This window comes from Ptychodera flava, assembly GCF_041260155.1.
Source record: "Ptychodera flava strain L36383 chromosome 3 unlocalized genomic scaffold, AS_Pfla_20210202 Scaffold_25__1_contigs__length_14229661_pilon, whole genome shotgun sequence".
In the NCBI taxonomy this organism is placed as follows: Eukaryota; Metazoa; Hemichordata; class Enteropneusta; family Ptychoderidae; genus Ptychodera; species Ptychodera flava.
In genome coordinates this window covers 7,044,522-7,065,813 of record NW_027248279.1, presented here as the reverse complement: position 1 = coordinate 7,065,813, position 21,292 = coordinate 7,044,522, and the positions used below count along the sequence as shown (strand labels likewise).

Here is a 21,292-nt window from a genome sequence, read left to right as displayed (position 1 = left end):
AGCTCATTCAGTTCCAGTGTTCATTTTGCAACCATCATGTTTCTAAGTTTGTTTTATGATATCTACCCTCATAGCTTACGCCAGTCTAGTCATAGGATATCAATTCGACTCTGAAAAATGCGATTGCAAAAAAATGCATACGCAAGGCTGATCTCGGTTTGTTTGTTTGTTTGTTTACCTTAAAATCTTTACAGCTCAGCTAGTAGCTGGCTCACAGGCGTGATGTTTTCTGGGTAGTTTCTATAAGTGTAGTTTATTCTACGTTTCGACCTGATTAGGCTACGGAAGAGAACGTCGAAACGTAGAATAAACTACGCTTATAGAAACTACCTAAGTGTAGTTTATTCTACGTTTCGACGTGATTAGGCTACGGAAGAGAACGTCGAAACGTAGAATAACTACGCTTATAGAAACTACCCAGAAAACACCACGCCTGTGAGCTGGCTCTAGATAGCGTATGCCGATCGTAAAAACACTAATTCATCTGATCTAGATCTTCTTCGACGTATTCGACCATAGCAGAGGGGGCCTTCTACTGTCTGTAATTTGACAAAGTCTGCAAAAACACCATATTATGAAGCTGAGACTTTATTATGGTCTCAGGTGCAGCCAACTAAGCTGTTCGTGCAAAAAGATGTTCGTGCGCAATTTTTCAGCGGGCGGGCAAGTTCAAAAACTAATCAGCGGGGGGGGGGGGAGAGAGAAAACATCGATATTTACTCTTGGCGGGGAAGAAATTCCATTTTTTCTGAGGGAGGGAAAAAATTTTTGACAGTGGGTACACATAGAGTGGGGTGCGGGATGCCATGGCGGATAGAACTTGAGGGGAGATTACGCGCCTAAAAAGTTCCAAAGTATGCTGCTCGCACGGTTTTGCGTTGATCTGGGTAATATAGCTCAATGGATATCTTGGGCTATACTAAGGGGATTTCAGTAGGAGAGAGAGGGCAGTGGGGAGTTTAAATTGTTATGGGGAGTGGGGAGCTGGCAGACCATACATGGATACTGCATCAAAATTCAGTTTCCGTATATGTCAGTGGGAGCGCGGTGACGAATAGCTAGCTCTACTTTCCCCTCCAAATTTTAGGTCAAGGTCAAAAATAAGCAAAATCCGTATATCAGCCTTCAAAACATGTTTTGTAATGATTTGTGAAATTGATGAAATTTACCAGTTGGCGGCACCTGTGGTCTGGAAATTTGTGAGTGTGCACTCAGCGCTTTGCTCGTAAAGGGGATTCCCCCAACAGCCTGATCATGTGACGGCCTACCACCTAAGACTACAAGAAAAATCCGAAATTTCTAAATTCCAGGATATGAAGAACATTTCTGTCAAACTGTGTAAAGGTTATATTTAGAGCCTAAGTGAATCATACGTAAAACCAGGAAAAGTGAGAAGAAATTTTCACTCGCACATAACCAATAAAACAGAGAAATATGGACACTACAGAATCGGTCCTTACCTCAAAAAATAGTCTCTGCCCTTATAGTATCATGTTTCCTGGATACAAAATACGAAAACAAGGTGTCTCGTATCCGCTTCTTATTCTATGGACATTCAACAGGCATATTTCAAGAGTTCTCAAACGTAACCGGAGGGCTTTTTGTGTAAGTTGGCCTAAACAATCTGTTTATATATAACTCCTCATGTGACCTTTAGCAGGACACTAACCAGGAAATTGTACAGCGCCGCCACGACATCTGAGAGACATTCCTGTCGTTTTATCTCTTCTGACAATGCAAATACCGAGTATCTGTTTAGTCGTATCTTGAAGAGTATGATTGTATATGTTGTATGCTCAGAGTATTTCAACATCAATTTAAAGCTTTTAGGAATATCTTTTTGTTCTTACATTTATTTATTCGTGTAGTTAATAAGAATACCTCCATTATTACGTATTGGATAATGACGAAACAATCCATCTGTTGGTCTTGTTTACGGTATACTATTTGCAGCTAGTTAAAACTCGCGGTATAATAAGAACATTACACACACAAGCACACAATTTTTTATTTATCTATCTATTATTTATTTATTTATTTATTATACGTATGCTGACATCCAACAGGCGAAGCCCAATGACTAGATGCGGTCGATAAAATGAACGGAGCAAATCAAATAATAGGACAAGACAAAACAAAGAAAGACACGCAGCATATCAAAGGATAGATCGACAAACACCAACTTCGTTAAGCACTGAATGGTTTATCGGCAAGAGATCTGTGAACGCTTTGGTTAAAAAGCACAAAACTAGCAAAACAGATCAACGTCAGAACGATAGACACTATTATAAGATTCGTTGCCAGAGATAAAAACGAATACAACACAACTGGAAGTAATTTGTGATAATTTTGGATTTTCATTTTTTGCAAATTTCTCAAAAGTGTTAGGTGCCATATAGCTGAATGTTGCAATATTGCAAATTGCTCATAAAATCAAGTGTGTAATATAAAAAGAAAAGCAGATGAGATCACATTTGTAGATTAAATCGACATTACTTCACCATCCAATTATCGCAAATTAGTTCACATGGTGTTATACTTTCTGAGATTTACTCGATGATTGAGTATCCTGAATAAGTCAGAAAACCTGAGACGCCTTGGAGGGACGTAAAAATGAAGCTTGCAGGCAATATCAGGACAATCAGCCAAAATTGGCACACTTGTGAACAAAGCAAAGATTTTAAATTTGACGACGTATGTAGCATGGTAAAAGATTAGAATAATAACATAAATATAATAATTTTCAATATTATACTTCTGTTCCTCCCTAAAACGAAGAAATTTTATAAATTTCTTTAGAACCTGTTTAATTTTGTCGATAAAAGATTTATGGTGTGCAGACAACAGTACGAAACAGTACTCCAGGATACTCCTAACAAGAGAAATAGAAAGACTTCTGATGGAAACAGTATCAGTAAAATCAGAGTATGTCTGCTTAATGAAACCAACATGTTTTTTTTAATGATCTGGTTGTCGTGGTGGGCTAAACTTTAGTTGCAAGAGAGAAAAAAACGCCAAGGTCTTTGTGACAGGTGTGAAGCCGTAATTGAAGTTAACAATGTTCCCCTTATTCAAAGAGGAGATGACATTACATTTTTTAGGATTCGGATGGACTTCAAAGTTTTGCTATCTGCCAACTAGAAAAAATATTTGATTGCAGTAGCCTGCAATCAGATTCAGTGTTGATGAGCCGACAAAATTTAAGTCATCAGCATAGAGAGACATGGTGGAATGATTGATGGAAGTAGTAGATCATTAAGAAAATAACAAGAGTGACTGAGTAAAGAGGGGACACACTTCTCATCAGACTTGTCAGCCTCGTGTCCTCCGATGACAACCCTCTGTCTCCCACCCTCAAGGTATGAGTGAAACCATGACAGTAGGTTACTGTGTAAACCACAAAAATTGTAGTTTATGAGCCAGAAGTTTATGATAAGCTAAATCAAAAGCTTTGTAGAAATTGTACAAAAGCTGTCGACTTGGGTACCTGAAGAAACGATCTCGGTCAGAAAACAACCCCTAATCTTGTCTCTTTGTAAGAGACGGGGTTAGCGGCTGCTGATCTGTGCGGGAGAAACTTGTGCTGAGAATTATGCATGGAACACATTAGATTTATGAACTAAGCTCTCAAAGATCTGGCTGAAAAAGTGGCAAAAGAGAGATAAGTCGATAAATTGTAATGTCATTCCTGGAATCAGCTCTTGACATTATCATGTGAGACATCATGGGAGTTATACAGCTCTATGGAGAAAAACTGTTAAAAAAGGCGTGAGCATGAAATTTCTGAATGTGATTTTTATTTTGTTACTGTGAAATATATCTCTTAATCCCATAAAATGTGCCATAATTTTATCCAAACACTGGAAATGGAAATCAACCATGTTTTCTAAATAACTTTTAATTACTTGATTCTAACAAAGCATGTGCATTGAAGACAGGTTTTATTTGATATCATTATAATCAAGGCACACTAGGTGAATACAAGTACTTGCTACATATAATTATAAGACATTCATCACATATGAATACATGTACAGTGTCTTCTGTAAGTGACATAATATGATGATCTTATCAGGAACAAGTGATGACAGGCATAGCTTTCAAGGTTATGTCTTGATGAAGTAAGTGTTGGTTTAATACAACAGGAAAATTGCAAGTGACTTTCAGCTGGGTCAGGACTGAAGGTGGACATACCAAACATCCTTTCATAGCAGAGTGTACTTGTTGAATGGGAGCTCAAACTGTAAGTTTGAGTGTATAATTGATTTGCAATGTATGTTTTACCATACTTGCAAGAGTGTTTGTATGTTTGTATGACATCTGCAGGTTTTAGCCCACCTGAAAACTGCAGATGTCATACAGACATACAGAAACTAATAGGTCATATTTCAAAGACTGTTAATAGCTGCAATTCCAAGTGAACGTTTTAAACATCCTGGCTTTACAAACCATGATTTTCTTTAGCATCAAGTTATAAGGATTACCTACTCATCAGGTTAAAATACACCTAAATGCAATCTTTATAGCTTTTGCAGACAGCGACACACTATCACAATGGCCCACTGGGATTACAAAATATTGTGTAGTCACTACACACAGGGTATTATAATGTGACCTCAAGTCACATATATTTTGTGTTCTTTGCTTGGTGCATTTGATGTTTATATTAATACTAGTTTTTTAGGAGACAGGTTAGTGTTATAGAGTGATTGTTGGAAGGAGACGTACTAGCAGGGACATAGGCATATTGTATTGATATTTAATGATAAACTGTCATTTCCACTCACAGTGTTGCGTGACAGTAGTTTACAAAACTAATAAGTCACATTTCAAAGATTTCATGAAATAACATCAATGTAGATGATATTGACACGGTACTATAAAATCACAATGATGGAATAATTGGTGGAAGAAGACTTTCATTCTTGTTGTTGCTGACTCTTTAACACTTGGTGGCTGCCTCTATCACACTAATCAAGTAAACATTTCAAGGTCAGTAGAATTCACTGTTAATTATCGGTGTGTACATGATAGAATTCACCGTTAATTATCGGTGGGTAGTATGATAGAATTCACCGTTAATTATCGGTGTGTAGCATGATAGAATTCACCGTTAATTATCGTGTGTAGCATGATAGAATTCACCGTTAATTATCGGTGGGTAGCATGATAGAATTCACCGTTAATTATCGGTGGGTAGCATGATAGAATTCACCGTTAATTATCGGTGTGTAGCATGATAGAATTCACCGTTAATTATCGGTGTGTAGCATGATAGAATTCACCGTTAATTATCGGTGGGTAGTATGATAGAATTCACCGTTAATTATCGGTGTGTAGCATGATAGAATTCACCGTTAATTATCGGTGGGTAGCATGATAGAATTCACCGTTAATTATCGGTGTGTAGCATGATAGAATTCACCGTTAATTATCGGTGTGTAGCATGATAGAATTCACCGTTAATTATCGGTGTGTAGCATGATAGAATTCACCGTTAATTATCGGTGTGTAGCATGATAGAATTCACCGTTAATTATCGGTGGGTAGCATGATAGAATTCACCGTTAATTATCGGTGTGTAGCATGATAGAATTCACCGTTAATTATCGGTGGGTAGCATGATAGAATTCACCGTTAATTATCGGTGTGTAGCATGATAGAATTCACCGTTAATTATCGGTGGGTAGCATGATAGAATTCACCGTTAATTATCGGTGTGTAGCATGATAGAATTCACCGTTAATTATCGGTGTGTAGCATGATAGAATTCACCGTTAATTATCGGTGTGTAGCATGATAGAATTCACCGTTAATTATCGGTGTGTAGCATGATAGAATTCACCGTTAATTATCGGTGTGTAGCATGATAGAATTCACCGTTAATTATCGGTGTGTAGCATGATAGAATTCACCGTTAATTATCGGTGTGTAGCATGATAGAATTCACCGTTAATTATCGGTGTGTAGCATGATAGAATTCACCGTTAATTATCGGTGGGTAGCATGATAGAATTCACCGTTAATTATCGTGTGTAGCATGATAGAATTCACCGTTAATTATCGGTGTGTAGCATGATAGAATTCACCGTTAATTATCGGTGTGTAGCATGATAGAATTCACCGTTAATTATCGGTGTGTAGCATGATAGAATTCACCGTTAATTATCGGTGGGTAGCATGATAGAATTCACCGTTAATTATCGGTGTGTAGCATGATAGAATTCACCGTTAATTATCGGTGGGTAGCATGATAGAATTCACCGTTAATTATCGGTGTGTAGCATGATAGATTCACCGTTAATTATCGGTGTGTAGCATGATAGAATTCACCGTTAATTATCGGTGGGTAGCATGATAGAATTCACCGTTAATTATCGGTGTGTAGCATGATAGAATTCACCGTTAATTATCGGTGTGTAGCATGATAGAATTCACCGTTAATTATCGGTGTGTAGCATGATAGAATTCACCGTTAATTATCGGTGTGTAGCATGATAGAATTCACCGTTAATTATCGGTGTGTAGCATGATAGAATTCACCGTTAATTATCGGTGGGTAGTATGATAGAATTCACTGTTAATTATTGGTGTGTAGTATGATAAGTCTGCACAAGTCATGTCACTTTCTCAATGCTGAGATACAGAAAGAAAGTTTTCTTGTCTCATTGCTGTCTATTGATGCATATACAATTCTTTGAATACAGGAAGCAGTCATGTTAGCTCATGCAACAACAGAACTGCATGAGATTCTGTTGAAGACAGTAACATGGGAGTGAGTTCATATTGGCATATAGTGTAATTGCTATCTTATGATACTGAAGTTACCAACAACAGTGACACAGTTCATCAGTAACGGCAGTTTGCAAGACAAGGTCTTCAACAAGTAATTCTGTATGTACAGTTTAATTAGCATCAGTTTCATGTCTACTGCATCAGTTAGTGTCTACTGCAGCAGTTGTGTGGCAGCTGCAGTCCACTGATCCCTGACTTGCTGAAATGTTCTGTCATCAACTTGCAGCCAGGTTACAATGTTCTGGGCTGGTTGCTCCCACCTGGTAAGACAAAATGAATGATAACCTGTCAAGAAAGGGATTTATTACATGCCTCGTATATCGAACGTCGCGCGCTCCATAGGATTCAATGGTAACTCGCCGATGACGTCGCGGGCCGCATAGTCATCACTGGACTGAAAGTGAACCGGAACTATTTTCAACTTGAAAACTTTTTGATGTAAATGTTGAAATTGCATGTTTTCACAGAAAATCCGGTTTATGGAAACTTTCGCATAAAAATTTGATAAACCGCATAACAGTAGTTTAAATATATCGATGCGCCATTCGATGATGAAAATCGTTCTATTTTTAACCGTTTTTCGTCTAAAATGAAAATAAAGCATTTGACTATAATTTGCCGATAAACGTAAATATTTTTGGTGCAAACTGAGTAAGAGAGGCATGTAATAAAATCATTATAGCCCAAACAAGGGACTATGTACCCTCGGGCAGGAGACCATTTGCCATTCTTACGTTGGGCAAATGGTCACCTACCCTCGGGCACATAGTCCCATGTTTGGGCTATAATATATAATATATAATAAACTATCTTTGGGCATTTTTTGACAATTCTTGTTTTTATATTAGGCATATATGGCACATTGAATGATCAAAGGTAGAACCTACAACAGTAACAGTGGAGAAACCATTTGATTCAATTTTTTTTTCAAATGGCAACTACATTGAATGCCCATGTTTCAATGCCACTACAAAAACATCATTATCATAAATGCCAAGTCTAATGGGTAAATTCTGATCAAGGAACACAAATACAACTCAGTGCAGGGAAGTCAGGATAATTTCACAGGGAAGACAATTTATGACATTGATGTTGCATGCGTGATCATAACAACATTGATATCAAAACAATGTCTCCCATTTTATTTGTCAAGTGACAAGACATCACTAAATAATAAACTGTGAGGTCTCCATTATCTGAAGTTCATTAATTCAGAACGATTTGGATGAATACTTTGTGATTCCATATTTTCAAGTGATGTTGGCTGTATGAGTGTTTGAATGGAGTTTTTGTGTGAATTTAAAACAACAGAACAACACAAATAACAGAGTTGTTGAGAAGAGGTAATCCATCAAAGTTCAATAAATTACCGTCTTGTAGCCATAGTTATGAACATGGACTGATCTTGACACATATGAACAACTTCAAATAATGATTCAGGCAGAGAACTGTTATACTGTAATTACAATGGTCTTAAAAAATAACAAACTGAGTGCAGAATTTCCCAAATTGCTGACCTTAAAGTAAAGTTATTAAGAGAGTTTTGGTAAAAGTTATCAGAGCAACAAATAGGTCATGAAAGCAACAGATAGGTTGCAAATTTTATTCTGTGTGTGTGAGTTAAGCTGTTTACAAACTGTGAATGCACTTGAAGAAAGTTGTCCTTGGACTGATTGATTACTCTATCTGCCGCTGTAGTCAAGAAAGACATCATCAGTTATGAGTGTTGAAGGACTTTCACTGCATGCAAAGAAAAAAGTTAATTTGGAGCCTTGCTTCAATTGCAGCCTTGCTTCAAGAAATTCTCTGTTCTAACAAAGCAATCCATTGATAAAATTAAGTCCAAGTCTACATACCATTCTTCTACCAGGTTTCTGATTCTGTTTAGTTTTTCCTTGGCAGGAGGGACCTCAGACAGTCTTTGCAGCAAAACTGGAAGTAGACGTCTTTTCTGTTCTTTGTCATGAATCGACATTTCTTCAATTAAACCTGTAGCGATAAACATCCCATCATAGGATTTTTCGCAAAGGAGATATTCAAATTTGGGTCTTGACATATTCATGCTTTGACAACAACACTTCAGAATGAACAGCATGGGTATCTATCTCATCATTCAAAGTTACACTGAGGGTTTGCTTGCAAATTTACAAAATGAAGTCAAAACTTTTGTAATGGATTTTGATAATTAAATGTGTACATACACATAGGAGTATGTATTTATGTATGTATGTATAAGTATGCATGTATGTATGCATGTATGTATGTATGCATGTATCTATGTATGTATACATGTACATATGTATTTATGCATATATCTCTGTATAATGCATGCATAAAGGCAGGATGTACTGCATGTATGTGCACATGTATATAGTATGTGTGGATAATGTGTGTATTATACTGTGTGTTCATTAATACATGTATAAGGCAAGGCAGTCATTCATCTTTAATCTTTGAAAGTTTTTGGTTCCCACATTAAAGTGTGGATTTGCCTGTCTTCAATATCCTGGTACAAAATTTCCATCGTCGAAAAAGTTAAATATTCAATTTATGACAAGTGTCTATTCCAGCCTTCTTTCCATAGTTTTGGTGCATCACTTTCGACGAAGTCCAAAGGAGACGGAATAAATTAACTTGAAATATGGCAAACTCACATCTGATATCATCAATGCTGGTTCCTGATTGTAAACTGGTGATGGTCACTTTGAGCTCTTCCTGTGATGCGATCAAAGAACTAAATCGTCCATCTCTATCTTCAAGTCAATCACCCTTGGCAACAGACTTTCTGGGGCCTGCAAATTACAAATGAAGTCAATCTTAGCACTAATTTGTTTATTTACTGCATGCATGATAAATATACCTAACAGTTTTTAAATTTATTAGGAATAAAAGAATGAGGTCAACATTTTGACAATAATACATTTACAGAAGACAAACAGCATGAAGAAACGTCAAGACACACTCTAATACTATGAGTACAAAATCAAAATGTTTTACACCAATATTTATCAATTTTCTGATTCAAAAATAATGTCTTCCTGGCTGGGAAAATATCTCTAGTCTTGTGTCTCAAGTGGTAGTAAAGATTGAAAGGTGCAGGCATATAGGCTCCCAGACACTTCACACCAAAACCACTTCGAAAGTATAGACATTTTGAGAAAAGGACATCACGCAATTCGAGCATGGCACCTTAGTTGTAGCATTTAGTAGTTTACGTTTATCCTTTTTTTTCTAATTCTATCGTTTATGGTTTGCTGCAAGAATAAATGGTTCGTGGTGGCAAAAATGTCCTGAAACACTAATGCTTCCAAGTTGAAGGTAAAAACAACGCTGTGGTACACTGTTGTTTCAGGACGGTTAGGTATGGGCCTATGGTGGTACTATACTTGGGGCGAACTGGTTTTAGTAGAAGGTTGTACTTGGGGTGAAGTGGATTTGGTACGAAATGGTTTGGGACGAAGTTGTGTTGGACGACCTGGTTTTGGTGCGAAATGTCTGGACCCCGGTATATGTTGACACTCCAGGACCATCAACTTGATCAAGACAATCCGAGGTCAGAACATGGAATATTATTATTTATTATATACTTTATTGTCCTAAAAAGGATAATCACCTTACAGCTCAGAGGATAAAAATAACGACCTGACAGACATAAAAAAAAAAAAAAAAACAAACACAAACTAAGTCAGAAACACACGGAAAAAAAATACACTTCAGAGATTGAGTCTCTTAATGGCTGTTGGGACAAAGCTCTTTCTGTACCTTAATTTGTTACACTTCAAGCAGCGAAATCTCCTTCCTGAAGGCAATAATTCAAAAGAGGAATACAAAGGATGGTTTACGTCAGCAGTGATTGATCGTGCTTTGCGCAGTATTGCACTATCCGTGAGCACTGAAAGGGACGGAGTGCGTCTACCAATTATCTTAGCAGCAGTTTGCGAGATTTTTAACAACTTATTGCGATTTACGGTAGAGAGCAACGAAAAGTAGCAGATATTGCAATAAGTCAGAAGTGGTTCAATAATACTCCGATATAGTAAGAGTAACAGATGTGAATCCACATCAAAGGAACGCAGCCTCCTAAGCACGTGCAACCTCTGCTGACATTTCTTTAGAAGGGCTGTTGTATGATGACTAATGAAAGTTTACTGTCGAGAATTACGCCAAGGTACTTGAAAAAGGTCACTTGTTCAACAGGTTCTCCATCAATACAAATCGGGTCATGTTGGTCAGGAACCTGACGAAAGTCGATTGTAAGCTCTTTCGTCTTTGATACATTTAGCTCTAGGAAATTCGAGCTACACCAATCAGAAAAATATTTAACAGAATTTATGTAATCAATTTTCGAGTTTAAGTCACTAAGGAGAGCAAGTACAGCTGCATCATCTGAAAATTTGAAAATGGGCTAGTTGGAGAACTACTTTGGCAATCATTTGTATACAAAATAAACAAGAACGGACTTAAAACACATCCTTGTGGGGCACCAGTGTTTGTAGAAATCATCGTGGATTTGGACTGTCCAACCCTTACACACTGTGGTCTGTCAGTTAGGAAATTATAAACCCAATGAATAATTGAAGATGGAACATTGAACTTCATTAATTTATCTATCATAATATGTCGCTGAATAGTGTTAAAAGCAGAACTGAAATCAATGAATAGAATCTTGGCATAGTTACCAGCTTTATCAAGATGTTCTAACAATCTATGGAGAAGGCAAGCGACCTCTTTTATGTTGATATGCAAACTGATTTGGGTCCAGTTTTGATTGCACGTGGGGAGGAGAGTTGACAGGATCAACCTTTCAAAACATTTCATAATGAGAGATGTGAGAGCTACTGGTCTATAGTGATTTAATTCAGAAGGTGATGAAATTTTGGGAACGGGTACGATTGTCGACGTTTTCCAAATTTTAGGGATAGTGCCAGTGTCAATGGAACGCTGAAATAAATTTTGAAACACAGGACCAAGATCATCAGCGCACGCCCTCAGCACCCGACCAGTAACACTGTCTGGGCCTGCGGCTTTGCGCGGTTTCGTACCTTTCAGCTGGCGCCGTACATCACAAGCAGTAATGACTATGTCATTTTGAAGTGGAAGTGGACAGGAGGTCAGCCTTCTGTTACATTCTGCAGAAAAGTCTTTTTTGTCAAACCTGGTGTAAAACATATTAAGATCTGAAGCCAATGATTGTGGATCAGATAAAGATGATGTTGATTGTACGACGCTTTGACCGGACATCTTTTTCAAATACTGAAAAGCTTTCCTTGAATTCATGTTACTAAACTCACTTTCAACTTTCTTCCTGAATTTATGTTTTGCTTCCTTGATTTCTGCACGTAGTAATCTATTTGCCCTTAGAAGACTATCTCTTGATCGGAATGCTGATTGTTTCTGTTTAAGTAAGAATTTGATATTTGAAGTAACCCATGGTTTTGAATTGGGATAGACTAAAACAGACTTTGTAGACACTATGGAATCTGTACAAAAATTGATATAATCAGTGACAACAGATGCATGATCATTCAGATCTCCTGACTCTGGTGTGAAAACATCCCAGTTAGTACTGGCAAAGCAGCCCTGCAGCTGTGCGATGGAGTCTTCCGACCAATGACGAACCTGGATTTTATTTGGTTTCATTCTTTTGAGCACCTGTCGATAAGTTGGAATGAGCTGGATCACGTTGTGGTCGGCACGACCCAGAGGTGCGCGCAAACGGGCAGTGTACGCGTTGGTAATATTCCCATAGCAAAGATCGATAGTCTTTTCTTTCCTTGTCGCAACATCAACATATTGATGGAAGGATGGCAAAATGTCTTCTAATCTGCAGCTATTAAAATCACCTAATATAAACATCGGAGCGTCAGGATAGTGAGACAGCATATTCTGGGTGTGATTGGCTATGGCATCAGCTGCTATACGTACATCCGCACGAGGTGGAATATAGACACAGGATAGCACAATGTTTGAAAACTCGCGTGGCAGATAAAAAGGACGTAGTGACAAAGTTAGTATCTCGAAATCTGGGTTACAAAGCCTCTTGTGCATTTTGATGTTAGTACACCAACGAGAATTAATATAGAAACAAACGCCCCCACCTCTGCTTTTGCCAGAGTGAGAGTTCCTGTCGCCACGAAATACGGTGAATCCATCCAGACTGATATCATCATCTGTCACGTTATCATTTAGCCAAGTCTCACAAAAAGCCATAACACATGCCTCTCTGTATACATTATCGAAACGACTATTCACATGAAGTTCGTCCATTTTGTTTCTCAAAAAGACTGCACATTTGCAAATACCATTGCTGGTAGAGGTGGTTTGGTAGGCCTCTTACGCAGTCTTGTACGTACACCTCCACGCCTACCTCTTTTACGTTGTTTCGGGCCATCAAAGGAGATGACAGTTGACAACAGGTGTGATGTTGAAACTGGACGAAGCAGGAGAAGCTGCTCACGTGTGTACGTCAGGCCACCATTTTGGTCACCTCTGATATCCAGACCAGTACAGAAATCACTCACAAGCGAAAGAGCAATGAGTAGAACACACAGACATCTAACGATTGACGACATTATACACTTATAGTAAAATAACAAGAAGGGCTTCTGCCTAAAAATGAGACAGGAAGGACTGTAGAACATAAAACACGGGAGGTCGTCCAAAGAGCTGTTCGTCGCAGCCGAGCATGCGCCAAAATGCTTGAATTTTCTAGACCTCTTTTCACTGTGCAGCACACCAAGCATAATAGTTGTCACCAACTATTTGACGTAAGCATCCTCTCCTCTCCAGGTCATGAGTGTCTTGACAAATTCAATTTTACTCAATCTTAACAAGTCTCTGAGTTTATTTAATGAAGTGGTAGAAGATGTCAGTAACCCTTTGAGTGCCACGGTTAATTTTTATTGCCTTCATAATCTGTCAATTTTTTCAGTTCAATTTTTTCAGTTTTTTGCCGCAATTTTGATTAAAAATTGTAGCTTATGAAATATGGTTTCCATTTGGTCCAAATTATTATAAAATTACAGAAAAAATCCATAAAAATTGTTAAAATGTTGCACTAAATTTTGGTGGGAAAAATACAGCACTCAAAAGGTTAAATCTTGTCATCATGAGTGTCAGATCATGTCCCTTCCTGATGATCACTACACTCTGATGACTGCAGGCTGATTATCCAAACCACAAGGTTTGGTGGCAGAAAAACTCTGTCATGATATTACAGTAACTCTGTTTACTGTGTGCATATTTTCGTGTCCATTGGTGCCAAGTTATGGAACAATTTACTGAATACTGTTAAAATAAGTACATCTCGATATCAGTTCATAAAATCATTAAAACAGTGGTTGTTTTAAAACTAGTTGAGAAAGTTTAATACTATTAACTTCACTGAGCGCCACATGGTGGAATATGTAATATAAATATTTAAGGGAATGGGACCAGACTCGATTAGCAAATAGCTATTTTTTCTGGATCCATATTTGCCTTTGCCTATTTTAGTTTTTGTAATAATGAACTTGTCAAAGATTTAAAAAAGGCAATAAATGAAATAAATTGTCGCTAACACCACTCATGATTGCATAGAGAGGGCACAAGAAATTGAGCTTTCAATTTCATCACAATGCTGACGCTGTTTTCTTTAACTTACCTTAAAGACTGGAAATTTGAGCGCTGTAAGAGTATGCTGCATGGCGTCATCTCCCTGGCTGAATAGGTTATTATCAAATCTCCTTATTGACAGGCTTGGCACAGCTATTGTGTTGGAGCTAAAAATTAAATTCATTACACGCTAGTATTAGTACTTTTCCAAAAGCTTACAATTTATATAAACTTGGTAGAGTAAAAAATCAAATGAATTTACAATACATATTTGACCAATCAAAGGACAGAAAAGGCTTTGCTAAACGAAGGCTGTAATCAGAACTCTGCTCAAAGGTTGCCAGTGACCTCTACGACCAATGTAAACACTGTATCTAGGGTACGTTGGCAATTTGATGAAAGTTAAAACATATTTGTTCATATTGAATATCGTAAAATTCACATGTTGTAATTCTATTTACGTGATGCATCTCGATATCGTGCATAAAATACATTGTTTGTACAGAAGAAAGTCACACACATCCAGTTCTGATGACAGCCTCACTTAACTGTTTGGTATATTTCTTTCACATTCTTTCAAAAACAATAAAAATTCACTTTTGGTATGCCGAAGCCTTTGAAAGTGTTTCAATACGCTTGAAAGAGTATTAACAGCATCTATTATTCTAACTCTTCAAAAGAATGGCAAAAAAATACTAATATCTTTCAACTATTAGTTAAACCTGTTGATCTCAGTGCCCTATCCATGACTGTGTTTTGCAAAAACCAGAGTTGTGAAACGGTTAAATACAAGTTTCTGGTCACATGGCAATCAAAATTCATACAACTTTCAACAAGAATACAAAGTCACATGACTCACTCATCTAGGTTGGTTAACATCAAGTTAGGCAATGCCAAAGACAGAAACTTCTGTGCTTCCAATTTCACATGGTCATGCAGTTTGGATACCATGGAAACGACACCAGCTTCATGACTGCACAATGTGCTCTCAATGTACTTCATCAACTGAAATTGGAACAGACACAGACAGATGGCGAGATAAATTAATAACTGAACAGATTATTGGATTTGTTTATGAATAATTCAGTAAATAAATTAATGGTTGACTGATTTTGTACACCATTGCAGCCATCTAGTTTTCTCTGCATTGCTCATTGAGGTGTAGAGGTAGTGTAATGTTCTATGAAGCAATACAGCAATAAAAATCAAAGGGCCAAATGTAACCAATGTTTATACATGTTTGCCGCTTGAATAATCAGGTCTATCTGACTGGTCAAAACTAGTGGACAAATCAACCGTGACAACTGCAGGAATGTTGGCATTGGCTAGCAAATCCATTTTGAAAGTGGTGATCCATGCAAGCTGGTCAACCAACTAGTACTGCAACCAAGATTTATTGACAGTTGTTTTGGTCTCTTAAGAACAAGGACCAGAACATTGATGTTTAATGGTCAATTATTGCCGAAGCATTAAGTTACTCTAACATAAAAAAAACGATGTACTCTTTGTCGATCAGAAAAGTTACACATCAATGCTGATAAAACTATCCTGTTAAACAAACTCTCTGAGTTGGTTTCAAAATGTTCTCATGCTGTAACAAATATTATTTATCTTTCAGCACAGCATATCATAGTGTATATCACTGATTAGAATCCATTTTTCCTATGTTTATAAACTTTGGAAACATTCCATAGTTTTAGTGTTACCATGGTTACTGTCAACAATATGTTGGGGATACAAAATTATCGATTTTGCATAAATTGCCTGTGTTTCACAAATACCAGATTGCCCGATCAGGGCGATTGGAGTGTCATAAATGCCAAAAACTATTAAATACCGTAAGACTACTATTTTCCAGTTTGGTGAAAAGAACCCGGTTACTTGTTATCGTTTTCAAAGGCGACTTCGAAGCCTCGTATAAAAGACAGTGCTAAAAGTACTGACTGTGACACAAAACGGCATTTGGTTTCAATGTTGTTTGTATTACGTTGCAATTTGAACCCGATTTTATTATGTTGCTCAGTATGTTTTTATTCCATATATAGTTAATAGCATTACAGTTCCACATGAAACTGGTCAATTCTGTAACTATCGCGACAGGATTGACTGGCGATGGCGCTACAAGATTCCGACTGGACTCCATCTTTGGTCAAGTTGGTTTAAAACGCCTGTAGATGGCGCTATTCCCGTTGACCGCAGTTTGCTTTAGTCACATGACGACGTCTCTGACCTACGTTTTAGGTCATCGACGCCATTTTCCTGTCGACCCGGATAGCATATTCGCCCCATTATTTGTTTTTTTTTCTCAAGGGTGAAGTTGCGAAATTAATGTTGGAAAGAGTCCGGTTGTCCAGGCAGTACCGTTTTTATAATTTTGTTTCTCAGGTAAGGGACTATAACATTTATTTTTAGAGGAATGAGCGGATAGCCGCTGGTAGCCGCTGGCCGCTGCGTGCAGTCGATCGATCGTGACCTTGATTTGAGTTCTTCCAGACGTGCGACGCGAGTTGACCTGACGCGTCGCACACGCTTGGCTTGGTTAGTCCATTTCAATAGAAGCGAGAGACACAAACGTATTTCTGCTGTGTCACTACCGACATTGCTGTAGTACTCCGATTTGTGCACGATCTTGTCGTGTTCTGCAAGTTATTCAACTCCCAAAACCCCAGTAATTATTATTTGTCACAACATAGTTTTCTAGATGAAGTACACAAATCGAACCATCTGCCAAAATTAGAATAAGTCAACCTCAGATGACTCTAGACTGGCCTCCAGTCGCCCGGCTTTTCTCGGCAGCTGGGTCACTAGCTGGCCAAGGCGTTCAATCCATGATATACGCAACAGCCTACAATAGCTTGCGGTCTGCTGATGTTGAGTCCTTCAATTTATCATATGTTATATAGAATAATGCTCACAGACTTGGAGCAAGTCCATTATATGGTTCAAATAACATGAACCATGCTGTAATATGCAAAAAACAGGTCAGAGGTCACCGGTCAGATTGTTATGCACACTATACATTTACTTTGTTACATATCTGGTAGGTGTTTATTATTTACAGGTTTTTGTCTGAGTCATCAATAAGTTTCATGCCAACACCGCTAAATATTTTTGCTTAACTATTGTTAAACTTGACTTATAATTGATAAATCTGTTATTTAAAAATGAAAAACATGTGTCGCGGAAAAGTGAACAATGCTAACTCCATTACAGCTCAAGGAACACATGCCAAACACCAACATTTTTAGGCAAATTGACTTGACAAACCTCAGGGACAGATATTCAGACTCTCAAACTTTCAAAACACTTTTTTTGGTCAACCACTCACAATATTAAATAAACTTTTCACCAGCACATTTTTGTGAAAATCGAAAATTTTCTTTGTCCCCCAAGGTCAAGGAGTAACACAGGGATGGCACCCTTTTCAAATTTCAGGTGTTGGTAAATTTCAAATATTTTGTTTCTTAATAGTTTCCTTGGTGATTCCCTGGCTTTTATTCCTGATTTTTAAAGGGAATGGTTTAATTTGAGGAAAGTTTGGGCAAGGTTTAAAAAAAATTGTTTAATTTCTAAGCACAAACTACGTTATTAATACAACACAAATGACAAAGATGTTAGTGTCTGACTTCACACAAATTCACACTTTGGATTTTCCCCTGCAGGATCATGGCATATTCAGTTTCATCAAGTGAAGTTCAACCACTGTGGGAGGTGCTTGGCAAATGGACTCCAGCTAGTTTACCAGTGTATCACCTGATCAAGAATAGTTTCAAAAGTGAAAACCAGTGGCCTTCAATTCAGATCTACACAGACAGTAACAACCTGGAAACTCTCACAAGTGTTGTATGTTGTTGTGAGAACCTCGACCCCGCCGAATACGGAAAATGCTATTATCTCTTCTCCAGGGATAACGAGAAACTTCGGACTGTTCTACGGCAGCCGGGTGTCATAGACTGGAACAGTGACAATATTCTGTTCTCTCTACTTCCGATTTCAGCTCTGCCTGTTCTTGTGGATGTAGGAAGAGAACACGGTTTACAGGCGTCTGTTGAAGAGATGTATCATACATACACGCTTGCAAATTATATCGACACAGTGTACAAAGTCTCCAGCTGTGAAATTCCACCTGATTTCACAATGGCACCACTCAAAAATGAACACTCTAGCACACTGCAAAGTGCCTGTCAGTATGCTGCCTCCTCTGTGGCAGACTGCCCATCTGTGGAGAGGTTTCAGAAATTAATCCAATACATGCCCACACTAGCTATCTACGATGATAAAGGTAGCCCAGTCTCATGGGCATTAATCAAGGAGTGTGGTGACCTGTCCATGGCCTACACCACTGTTGAATATCAGCACCACGGGTTCACCAGCATCGTGTCTGCCAATCTGCTGAAACACATGCTAGACAAGGGGGAGAGCGCCTTTATTGTTATCGGTGATAATGACACTGCTTCTATACTGTTGCACACGAAGCTCGGTTTCAGGCGCCATGAGGATGTTGTGACTGCATGGTTTACTTTGAGTAAGTAAACACACAATGACAATCAAACACCCCCAAATTTGAAAGTTGGAATGACCCGTATGTGTCACGCTGTATCAGTTTGATTCCTTATCATTGCAATCATGGGGGTGGGGAGAATAGATGAAGGGCGGATCATTTTATGCCTTGAACACATCACTCACAGAAGAACAAATTTACTAATTGTAAATATTTTTCACTGAAATATGCAAGATTTTGAATTCCTCTGGAACCAGCAATAATTAATTTAAATAAATAAATATTGGTAATCTTAAATTAATGCAAACTTTCGGATCATAATTGTCAACTTTTTGTTAGAAAAGTAACTTTATTAAATCAATATTTTTCAACAAAGCATGGTAATATCGCCACATAATGGCAACTTCTTAGATTATCAAATAAGACTAAGAAAATACTGTGTGTAAATATGCTGAAGACATTGGATATGACAGTGTGTGCAATTTAGCTTGGAGATAATCTGGATAATCAAAACTGTTACTTCTTGCATCAAGTATTATGATTGACTTTTTATTTTCCCTTTGAATCGACACCACTGAAACAGACAAAGTGACTCTTTAGTTTTAGTTTTTCATGAATTTTGTTTTGATATGAAAATTGTTTTGCGTTGTTTACTTCTTGAAACATGCTGAAACACTGAGTCAACTGTGCACAACCTCAACTCAGCTTCCGTGCTGAAGCCAGACAGGAATAAACATTCAGTGAAACAAAAAATCAAGTTCAACTCTCATAATGCATGGCTGAACACACACTGTTATGTACAGTTTGGACCTCATGCAAGCTTTTGTATGAAATCTTAATCAATGGTGTCTTTCATGTAGACAAGGATAGCAGCTCTCCATTACATTGTGGCAATGTTTATTTATCATAAGAAAGAAAGTCCAAATAGGAAAAATCCGTCATGTCTTGAAGTCACAAAAAATCATCTGTTTGCATACCGTTGTCATTTTGTAAACTGCATGACTCTCATGCAAGATATTCCATGTTTTCTTGATATCACAAAAATATCAAAATGAGTGACTTTGTCCCTTTAATGCGTGAAGGGCCTTCCAGAAAGCATTGAAAATTGCCTAGCAGATGTGTAATTCAATGCAGTACGCTAATTAATGTAAACATTTCACACCGGTTTTCAAGGACCCCCAACTCTCTATGGATACTAAGTGTGTGATTTTCCTGAAAATAATCTAAAATTCAGAAAACTTCAAAATAAAGTATTTGTGTCATGGGAACGGGGGGAGTTTGAGGAGCTGTATATTTCCCAAGTAAACTTCTGATATATGGCAATTAAACTACACTAGGAATTTTGTGACATACAAATGTGTCACTGTAGGCTATTGTTAAAATTAATAGTGATATTTAAACTCAAAGAATTCTAATATGCAACTTAAGATTAAGTTTTGTTCATTTAAATCTGATGTATTTATAATTATATTATGTGTGTACAATTTTTGCACTACGCAAAATATTTGTCAGATTTTTTTGTTTTCTTGTATTTACTTTTATTATGTTTGTATACAGTCCAAATCACAATTGTTTATTTAAACATGCATGAGATTCTATTTTTTCTAATGTAAACTTACTCAAACCAGCAGCTACCGTGGTACAACACAACTGCGTGAATTCACTTGTATCTGAACTTTTAAGTCATCCAAACATCCTGAACATTAGAGTCATGTTTGCGAGTCAAGAGCCAATCAGCAAAATGCAGTGTCTTGATTGGTTGGTTGGTTTGGGCTGCAATGTGCCTTAAGATGGAGCCGTTGGTAGTGTTGAAAACGATACACGCTGCCCATAAATTGAGGATTGACTACTCTTAGATGTTCCCCGTCATAACAGCACTTTAACTTGTGCCTTATATTCTTTGCAACATTCACACCAAATGGGTAACCTTGCCACTTGTCTTCTCTGAAACAACAATCAATAACTTCTCTAATTGTGTTAGCAGAGGATTACAACCACCAGACCATTTTCAATGGTTGTACATTGGCTTTGTCTTTTGATCAAAGACATTAGTTGTCCCACTTTAACTGTGTACAGAAAAGTGGTTTTCAATTTGGTCGTACAAAATTTAGGAACACTTATGATTTGACTTTTTATGAGTATTCATGTCAGGGACTGCTTTTGTATTGCATGATGGCAGCCTGGTTGTTGATGTACTCAGTCAGGGATTAAAAGTTTACATTTATTTCTAACTTTACCTTGGAATGCAAACATGAAAAGGGAAAACATGAGAGAGGAACGGGAACAAGACAGTCTACGGAAGTACACAATGATGTAAAAAATCTAACTTCTACTGAATGCTATTGGTAATCTGCAATTTCACTTTCAAGATAAATCTTAATTTGCCGGGTTGTAGCTCTTCAT

At 37.5% G+C, this 21,292-nt stretch overlaps 2 protein-coding genes across 2 annotated transcripts in view; one reads left to right on the top strand and one right to left on the bottom strand.

Moving 5' to 3' along the window:
• Positions 1-6,573: 6,573 nt before the first annotated feature.
• LOC139125324 (HAUS augmin-like complex subunit 5) overlaps positions 6,574-21,292 on the bottom strand; it is a 106,804-nt gene continuing 92,085 nt past the window's right edge. The window contains exons 14-18 of the mRNA XM_070691423.1: positions 15,248-15,393; positions 14,438-14,555; positions 9,450-9,587; positions 8,652-8,784; positions 6,574-7,055 (exon numbers count right to left, since the gene is read on the bottom strand). Coding sequence (XP_070547524.1) covers positions 9,522-9,587; positions 14,438-14,555; positions 15,248-15,393 — 330 coding nt within the window. The 3' untranslated portion in view covers positions 6,574-7,055; positions 8,652-8,784; positions 9,450-9,521. The remainder of the gene's footprint in view (positions 7,056-8,651; positions 8,785-9,449; positions 9,588-14,437; positions 14,556-15,247; positions 15,394-21,292) is intronic.
• Positions 16,613-19,196, top strand: LOC139125325 (glycine N-acyltransferase-like protein Keg1). The gene is made up of 2 exons (XM_070691424.1): positions 16,613-16,773; positions 18,051-19,196. The coding sequence occupies exon 2, from the start codon at positions 18,055-18,057 to the stop codon at positions 18,919-18,921; it is 867 nt and encodes a 288-aa protein (XP_070547525.1). The 5' UTR covers positions 16,613-16,773; positions 18,051-18,054; the 3' UTR covers positions 18,922-19,196.

Bases quoted from the DNA above. Each gene is read 5' to 3' on its own strand.
- LOC139125325 (XM_070691424.1), top strand. From the start codon at position 18,055: ATGGCATATTCAGTTTCATCAAGTGAAGTTCAACCACTGTGGGAGGTG.